This window comes from Pelecanus crispus, chromosome 20 (assembly GCF_030463565.1).
Source record: "Pelecanus crispus isolate bPelCri1 chromosome 20, bPelCri1.pri, whole genome shotgun sequence".
Classification (NCBI taxonomy): Eukaryota; Metazoa; Chordata; class Aves; order Pelecaniformes; family Pelecanidae; genus Pelecanus; species Pelecanus crispus.
The window spans coordinates 2,509,287-2,518,702 of record NC_134662.1 but is presented as its reverse complement, the minus strand read 5'-3'; the positions used below and the strand labels follow the sequence as shown (position 1 = coordinate 2,518,702).

At 59.4% G+C, this 9,416-nt stretch overlaps 1 protein-coding gene across 1 annotated transcript; it reads left to right on the top strand.

Moving 5' to 3' along the window:
• The first annotated feature begins 806 nt into the window (after positions 1–806).
• Positions 807–2,624, top strand: LINGO3 (leucine rich repeat and Ig domain containing 3). The gene has a single exon (XM_009478195.2). It carries the CDS (start codon positions 807–809, stop codon positions 2,622–2,624), a length of 1,818 nt encoding a protein of 605 aa, XP_009476470.2.
• The last annotated feature ends 6,792 nt before the right edge of the window (positions 2,625–9,416 follow it).

The following is a 9,416-nucleotide window of genomic DNA, read 5'->3' as shown; positions in this document are numbered from 1 at the left end:
AAAGCGGCGGCAAAGTACTAATCCCCGGAAAGGAGGGCAGCCAGAGCACCGCGCCGCGCAAGGTCGGTGTTAATCCCTCATCTGCGAAGATTGTGCCCGTGGCTGCTTTAATCTCCACTCCGAGAGGGCGACGCTGGGCACGGGGACGGGAAGACTGGTCCCTACGTGTGGCACCAAGCGTCCCCCGTCCTCCGGGACCTCACCGAGCCCGGGGCCTGGGAAGGATTTGTGCCACGGGACAAGACCTGACTGCAGCTGCACGGGGAGCAGAGGGGATGTGGCATCCCCCTTGTGTCACGAGTTTGCAAGGCCTCTTGCTGCATCTCTTTGCTCCTACACTGCCCTGGGGGTCTGTGTCCCCCGTTATCCCGGGGCGCTCGTGCTCACAGTCCCCTACGCCTGTGCATGCACCATCAGCGGGACGGAGCGGGTGTGAGCTGGTGGGGGGCTGAAATGTAGGTCTGCAGCCGTGTGTCCTCCTGCAAATATCTCCCCCTGCCTCAGTTTCCCTGCTCTCCTAACGGTGCCTGCAGGCAGTGAGGCCCAGGTTTGCATGGGGCACAGTCACTGGGTCACACATTAGGTGCTGAGAAAGGGGTCCGGAGGGTTTCCTTGGGGGGGGGGGGGGGAGCTGGGACCTTATCAGGGCCACGGGCCATGGTTTGGGGAGCGTTTTCCAGTCTCAACCCACAGAAGGGTGATCTGGGGCTGGGGAGGACTTTGTAAGGCTCTCCTGGGCTCACCGCTGACTCCGCATCTCTCTCCCCTCCAGGCACATGGGAGAATGGTAGTGAGCCTATGAGACCATGCTCTACACAATGACATGTTGGCTCCTGGTGCTGGTCCTCCACCTGGTCCTCCTGAGCCCGCCGCGGGTGGCAGCCTGCCCTCCCCGCTGCGAGTGCGCCCCGCAGATCAAGTCGGTGGTGTGTCACCGCAAGCGGCTCACCTCCATCCCCGAGGGCATCCCCACCGAGACCAAGATCCTGGAGCTCAACAAGAACCGCATCCGCTGCCTGAACCCCGGGGACCTCTCCCCATACCCGCTGCTGGAGGAGCTGGATTTCAGCGAGAACATCATCTCCAATGTGGAGCCGGGCGCCTTCAGCAACCTGTTCAACCTGCAGACCTTGCGGCTGCGGGGAAACCAGCTCAAGCTCATCCCCCCGGGGGTCTTCACCAAACTGACCAACCTCACCCTCCTGGACATCAGCGAGAACAAACTCGTCATCCTGCTGGACTACATGTTCCAGGACCTGCGAAACCTGAAGAGCCTGGAGGTGGGCGATAACGACTTGGTGTACATCTCCCAGCGGGCCTTCTCAGGGCTGCTCGGCCTGGAGCAGCTGACCATCGAGAAGTGCAACCTGACCGCCATCTCAGCCGAGTCACTCTCCTACCTTCAGAACCTGGAGGTGCTGCGGCTCCGGCACCTCAGCATCTCCGCGCTGGAGGACCAAAACTTCAAGAAGCTCTACAACCTCCTGCAGCTGGAGATCGACAACTGGCCGCTGCTGGAAGATGTCTCCCCCACCAGCTTCCAAGGCCTGAACCTAACCTCGCTCTCCATCACCTATACCAACATCACAGCCGTGCCCGCCGCTGCCTTGAGGAACCTGGTGTACCTCCGGTACCTGAACCTGTCCTACAACCCCATTAGCACTGTGCTGAAGGGCTCCTTTAAAGACCTCATCCGGCTCCAGGAGCTCCACATCGTGGGTGCTCTCTTGGTGTCTGTGGAGCCACAGGCTTTCTCCGGCCTGAGACAAATCCGGCTGCTCAACCTCTCCAGCAACTTTCTCTCCACGCTGGAGGAGAGCACCTTCCACTCTGTCAACACGCTGGAGACGCTGCGGGTGGACAGGAACCCCCTGGCCTGCGACTGCCGCCTCCTCTGGATCCTGCAGCGGCGGAAGACGCTCAACTTCGACGGGCAGCAGCCCATGTGCTCCTCACCACCCGAAATCCAGGGCAACGCCCTGCGCGACTTCCCAGACTCCGTGCTCTTCGAGTACTTCACCTGCCAGAAGCCCAAGATAAGGGATCGGAAGCTGCAGCACGTGACGGCCCGGGAAGGGCAGTCCGTGTCCTTCCTTTGCCGGGCGGACGGGGAGCCAGACCCCTCCATCGCCTGGGTGTCCCCCCAGCACCGCATGATCACCACCCGCAGCACGGGGCGGGCAACCGTGCTGCCTGGGGGCACCCTGGAGATCCGCTTTGCCCAGGTGCAGGACAGCGGCACCTACATCTGCATCGCCAGCAACGCGGGAGGCAACGACACCTACTTCGCCACCCTGACGGTCAAGGGGCGGCCGGCCGACGGCTCCCACTACGCGAACCGAACTTTGTACCTCAGCGAGTTCAATGACACCTCCCACAACGACACGCAAGTCTTCTTGAAGTTTACGTTGGACCTCAAGACCATCCTGGTCTCCACGGCCATGGGCTGCATCACCTTCCTGGGCGTGGTGCTCTTCTGCTTCCTCCTCCTCTTCGTCTGGAGCCGGGGCCGGGGGCAGCACAAGAACAACTTCTCAGTGGAGTACTCCTTCCGCAAGGTGGACGGTCCCACCACCACCACCGGCCAAGGAGGAGCCAGGAAGTTCAACATGAAGATGATCTGAGCCTCTCCCAGAGGAGAACTGTTGTCTGCTGCCTGGCCCTGGGCACGGCTGCGGTGGGACGGGGCCAGGAGGGATGTGGGAGCACCAGCGACGTGCCAGGGCTGGCGGCGGGACCTCCCTGCGCTGGGACACGGATGGAGATGAGCCGGAGGTGCCAGCAGGGTCGGAACGGCATGGACCTCAGGGCCGGGGAGCCATGACCCTGGCTGTCCCGGCCCCGTGGTGAGCCCTCGGGGTGCAATGGCTCAGGGGCCGTCCCAGCGCCAGGGGCTCCCAATGTAGCCGACGTTTTTGCTACCAACTATGCATTTCTCTAGCCAAGAGATCAGCAGCGTTTGGGCCTGGGAAAAAACTGCTTCCTTTTTTTCCCCCCTTTCCCTTTTTTTTAAGAGACTCTCCGGAAAACTTTTCTGGTGGTTGTTTATGGTTCTCTTTTCTTCTTGGGGTTTTTTTTTTGGTTCAATGATTTTTTATTTTTTTTTTTTTAAATGAATTTCCAAGAGAAAAGTCTTCCGGGGCGATGTGGGACTGGGGTGCTGGGGGAGGTTTTGCCGAGTTGGGGGTCTCCCCCAGCACCTTGGCAAAGCCGGACCCCCCGGGGCATGGCCATGCCTTGAGAGCTTCCCATCGGCGGATTGAAGACGCAGCATCTGCAAATGTGGGTGCCTGGGGACATTCCTGCACAAGCAATAATAACCTACCCAAGGCCAGGCTCTGAGGAGGTGTCAGCAAGAAAAAAAAAGGGAAAAACAAGGCAAAATGAGGCCAAAGTCATTAAAATGAGGAGCAGCCCCAGGGCAATGCAAGGCGCTGTCACCAGGGCAGCGGTGGGGGTGAGGGGGTGCGGGGTTGGGATTCGTACGGGTTAAAAAGGCACTTTTGGGTCCATTTTCTTTTTGGCTTGCAAAGTCAAAGTCTGCAGGAGAGCAGGAGCTGGCTCCTCCTGTGCGGGGAGGCCATACAGCCCAGGAACGAAGAGGAGAGAAAGGCTCGGGACAAGCAGCTCTGGAACCAACGGCAAAAGCAAATGCGGGGAGAAGGTCCCGGCTGGCACCTCCATCGCATCCGCCCAGATCCTGCACCCTCTGTTGCTGGGCACCACGGGTCCGTGTCCCAGGCTCCGCTCCCTGCTGCCGCGGGGATGGTCCCCGGCTTCCCCTCCCACCCCTGCCCAGGGCACCACTGGTATCTGCTCGGGGCGTAAGGGTTTGGCTGGGAGAAGGAGCAGAGCTGGCACAGCTGGAAGAGCCTGGATGGGACCTAGATGGGCAGGGGAGCCCATTGCTTCCTCCTCCTCCTCCTCCCACTGTGTGCACCCCCGGGGGTTGCTGCAGGTCCCACCTCTGTCCCCACTCCTGTGGGTCCCCCCCCACCTGCGTGTCCCTTCTCCAGCCAGCAGCAGTCACGCTGGGCACGCTTGCTTCGGGGGCTGGAGAAGGCAGCTGCCCGTCTCCTGCCAGGCATCCCCAAGCCTTCGGGGCTGCGCTGGAGGCAGGAGGTCCTGAGGGATCCGGGCTGTGCCCCCCCATCGGCTTCACTGCAGCCGGTCACTGCCAGGATCCGGCCCCTGACCGGGGCAGGGGGTGCTGCCCATGTCTCCCCATCCGGCCCCTGCCATGGGTCCGGCTGTTGCCCGTGGCCCCTTCGCATGCCCGGTGCCCCCTCGCTCCCCGAGCCGTGCATGCCGTGTCGTACCATGGGTCCCACCAGCGTCACCCGCGTGCCCTTGTTCGGTGTCTGGGGATTTTTTACCCAGGGGGTGGCAGGGGGGTGGGGAGGGGGTCAGGCGCGGACCCTTGCAGCCGGGAGCAAAGGCAGGTTTGGGCAGTGCAGACCTGGCACAATTTTATATGTAACAAGCATGAGAAATGTATTTGCGGGGGGCAAAGAAAAAAAAAAGGGACTTTTGTGGCTTGTTTGGTTTTTCCCACTTTCCTTCTCCATGTGGCTTAAATAAGAAAAGCCAAAGTCAGTGGAGAAAGCCCAAGCAGGACCGAGTGCGAGCGTGGAGCTGGGCAGGACCCAGAAAGGGCTGTCAGAGCTGCTTGCACCATGTGCAGGATTCGTGCCTTGGCGCTCTCCAGACCTGCTCCAGCCTGGTGCAAGCCCGAAGGGTGTCCAGGGTTCAGGCAGATGTTAAACCCCCAGATCTCAGTTTAGGATGATCGTCCATCCCAAAAAAAACAGCAGGAAAACCCAGACTGGGAGAACGGGGAGGGCTGGAGGTTGGGTGAAGCTGGAAGAGCAGCACCCCGGGGTGTCCCTTGCCGCAGGCAAGGACCCTTTTGATGCCAAAGAGCAGGGTCCAGCCAGTGGTTTAATGGCGTTTGCCCAACCTCGTTTAGAAATCAGATTCACCCACATGTGACAAATGAACTGGAAGCAAATCTCCCCGGTTTGAAGTGGTGATGGCTGGAAACTCAGCCGCAGCAGCGGGTCACCGCAGCACCCAACTGAGCTTGCGGTTTGCAGCCCCATCACCTGGCCATCCCCGCCGTCAGCCCTGCAGACCCCTTAAACAATGCTAAACCAACTTTCAGAGGGTACTAAAGTCCGTATTAATAACTAATAAATGATTAATGTGCATGTGTTAACAAACTGCCACTGCTATTAATCCATTATTAATTATTAATAGAGTGTTTATAAGTATGCCCTGAAGCTGAAGGGTGCAAAGCCAGCACCTCACCTCCTGCTTGCAGGGAAATTGGGATCGGGGGGGTGTTGAGAGGATTCACGTACACACAAGAGTGCATACACGCATGTACACACACGTGGCCAAACCTCTCCGATGCGACTGGAACTCCAGGTGCTGGGGGGGTCTGTGCCGCAGCTATCTGGCTGGGGAAACTGAGGCACAGCGGGGCACTGCAGTGGGGTCAAGGGGCAGGAGCCAGCGGGAGTGGTGAGGGGGGGCCCTCTTGCAGTGACCCCTTCCCCGTCCCATCAGCCCAGGGGACACCCTACCCCATGCAAGGCCGTCCCTGCCCTCGGCTGAGCTGCCATCGCCCACGAGGCGCTCGGCCAGCCCGGTGTCCCCTTGCCCAGCTGGCTGGGGACCATCCGTCCTTGCGTCCCCAGCAAAGGGGCTGCCACGCCTCCCCGAATCCCCCCACTTCCCTCTTCCAGGCTCAGCGGCTGGCCTGGCCCCATGCCAGCCCCCAGTCCCAGCATGGGACTGGGATGGGGACTGGGATGGGGACTGGGAGCCTGTGGGGTGCAAGAAGCAAAGCAACGCCTCCATCTGCTAGAGAAAAGGGCCCTGGGCCAGTTCCCAGCCTCTGCACCCCAAAATTCCACACCCCACTGCTCCCCAGGGACCGGGGAGGCTCCCGGCCCCCGAAGGAGGGCGGCCCCGGTTGCAAAATAACCTGGGTGCTGCCGGCACCCGGGGCCTCCTGCAGCCCCCACAGCTGGGGCAAGAGCTCTCGTGGGCACAAAAGAGGAAACTGAGGTTTTTCCTCTCATTTCCTCCATGAAAAAAGCATTGCGTGGCACAAGAGCACCCAAGAGGTTAAGGGTCAGGGTTGCAGTTTGTGCCTGTGCTGACGGGCCTGGGGTGCACCGTGGCCTCAGGGACACCCATGGGAGCCCGGGCTGAGCCCACCCCTCCTTCGGCAGCTTTTGGGGGATGAGAGTTGCCAGGACTGAAGATGCTGACAAACGAGCTCAGGTGGTTTTGGTGCCCACCCCGTGTGCGTGCCCTGGTCCAGCAGGTACTGCCTCGACCTGTCCTGAGCCAAGATCCCCGCAGCAGTGATATATTGAGAATAAAGATTAAAAAAAAAAAAACCACACCAAAAAATAAAGACAATTAGAAAAATGCAATTTTCCAGCAGGTGCATTTTAGGATCGTATCTTCCGCTGGGAAGAGAAACCAATTTCCTTACAAATTAAAAAGACTTTGGCTGAGTAAAACTTCCCTGCAGTCCCCAAATCCCACCCCGGCACCCCCAGGGCCGGAGACTGCAATTGCCACCGGTTCCTGCAGCTGCTTTATCAGCCTGGGACAGGCAGAGGAAGCCACCGATGGATTCAGGGGGGCCCCGGGGCTTGGACAAGCAAATCAGCATTTGCTGACTAGGCCTGCAGGGCTTAGCAATATAAAATCACGGTCCTTTATAAGAGCTCAGGTTGCTTTTAAACTTGGCGTTGTCTCCTTTATTATAATGAGAGGCATCAGGAAATTTGCAGCTGATACCTCTGCAAAAGGCAAGTCCTGCCTGCCCCGCTCATGCCGCCTCTCTCTAGCTTGGTAGGGTCACATCCATTGCGTTGATACTGCAATTTTATTCCTAATGGTCTCTGGTTTATCTTGAAGGTAACATTACTCATTAGGGAAAAATATTGATGCTTCTAATGGATTTACCGTTGCTTAAAACAGTTTGTTGTACAGTCAGTAACATAAATGACACGAGGGACATACATTGACCCCGTTGCTGAAGAACATCAATAAGCCCAGGATCCCAAGGAATCTTAGACACTCCATTTATATTCGTTATTTTTCCAGCGTTACAGCCCTAGATGATGTGTTGAGGGAGCAACGCGAAGGCAAGCCTGGCTGCTGGGCAGGGATGGGCTGCAGCCCCGGCACCAAAGCCGGCAGCAGCGTGGGAAGGACCACGTGGGTACCAGTGCAGGTCAGCATCTCCCGAAGCCTTGCACAGCCTCGCCGAGCTTGTGCCGGGTTCAGACGTGACTCAGCCCCAACACGTATTTTTATCAGCTCTAGCATACGGCCCCGGCACCGCAGAAACGGCCCTTGGCAAGCACCGCGGGCAAACAGACACAAACCTGCCGGCTTGCTTGGTGTTGGCTGGGAAATACGGATTGCAAAATACACGAGGAGGAAACCGCTGAGGTGGGTGGTCTCCTCGCAGGGGGTGGCTTCAGGCTCACGGGCACCCGCTGAGCCCCAAACCGGCCCCCAAAACCCCAGAGAGGCGCCCGGTTCCACGGGCACCCACCCTGCCGTTGGGGATGCGTGGTCCAGCTCAAACGGTGGAAATGCGGCGGCTGTTTCCACTGTGTGCAAACGCACGTCCCCCGCAGCCTCGGTGCTCCCAGGAGAAAGCCCTGAAGCTGGCTTCCCGCAGCGCGCGGCAGAGGGGCTCGCCCACCCACCCAGGCCAATTGCTAATGAGTTAATAATAACTAATGGCTAATGGTTAATAGCTAATGGCTAGTTATTTGCTGAATAGTTCAAAGACTGAATAGAAGGGAGGAGATCTTAAAATACTTGGGGGTTTAGAGTGTTAAAAGAGTGACTTTAGCGTAGAGGGGACAGACACTGATGGGAGGAACTTTTTTTTCCCAGCAGCTGAGTCACGTTGTTTCATGCTCTCTCAGCATCTGTAAAGCTCTGGGAGGAAAAATAATGTTTTCTAACGACTGGGCTCCTCTTGTGCAATGGCTGCAGAAAATCCCAGTAAAACACATAGAAGAAAACAAAAAAATTCCACCTCACCAATCCATCTAGAGTAACACAACCTGGAGAGCAGGGAATTAATTACACGGGTTGGGGGGGGGGGGGGTTACCGTGGAAATCCCCCCCTTCAGTACAGCTGCCATCCAGAAAACAGTCTGGGAGGAGGCAGGCAAAGCCTCCACGAGCAGCTCGGGGGAAGCAAACTCTTTGCAACAGGTTGCACCGAAGGCGATGCAATTACCACGGCAGCGGCAGGAGCCTCCGCAGGCAGCGTGCGGCCCTGGAGCAGCACCGGGGGCTGCGGGGAGCGAGGCCAAGCCTCCGGTTTCCTTTAGACTTGCAAGAAGCAGGTTTTGAAAGAACATCCTGCAAGTGGGGTTGCAGCGAGTTGTGCAAGGCGATTCCCGGAGGCACCAGGGCCGGAGGAGCCTGCGACAGGGAGCGGGAGCCGCCGCCGGGCTGGGAGATGGAGTTGGGACCCCCCAGGCCCCCACAGCTGCCAGGGAAAACTCAGAGGTAACAAACTGCTCTGCAAACGGGGCCCAAAAAAAAAAAAAAAGGAGCTTCCCGGTAGCACCCCAGCAAGGTTGCTTCAGCCCAACGCTTTGCACCGTGGCAAGAGGCAGGGCACTAATCCCTGGTTCCGCAGCGGGTAACGGGGGCCGAGCTGGGCTAAGGAGGGGCAAAGCCTGAAGTTGCACAGCGAGTGTTGTCCCCAGCAGAAACTCGAGTTTTTAAAGCAAGCCACCGTGGTTTCGGTACCGTTTGTGGCAGCAGGGTCAGAGCTGCAGGTTTGCACTGAGCCTGGCCAGGATGGGGAAATGAAACACCCCCCCCCCCCCCCCCCCCCCCCCGGGGTTGCAGACGGCTCCTTCCCGCTGCTCTCCCCCTCACAGGCGCTCTGCTTCTGCCTCCCTACGCACAGACCCCCCCCGTCCTGTCCCCCCCAGACCCGGGCCGGGAGTGTTGAAGGCTTTTCCTGCTCTCATCCCACACCTCTCCCACCACCGCGTCCTCCTCATGGCCACCCAACAGGGACCACAGGGTAGACGGGGACCGGTGTGGACATAACCCCTGCTCTGAACCCGGCGGGCGCGACCCAGCGCTCGTGAAGCCCCCACGGCAGCCCCCACCCCTCAGGAGCGGGAGCACCCCCAGGACCTCCCCAGTGCAGGAGCTGGAGTCACTGGGCCACCAAACTCCCTGTCTTTTGCCCCAAAACCACGCAGCCAGGGCCCCGCCGGCCGCCGCTTCCCCTTTCTCCTTATTCCTCCCCCGAGCCGGCACCGAAAGGCGTCGGGGAGCGCCCGGGGGGCGAGCGCTGAGCGCCGGCTCCGTGCAGGGCCCCCGTGCAGGCGCGGGGCAGC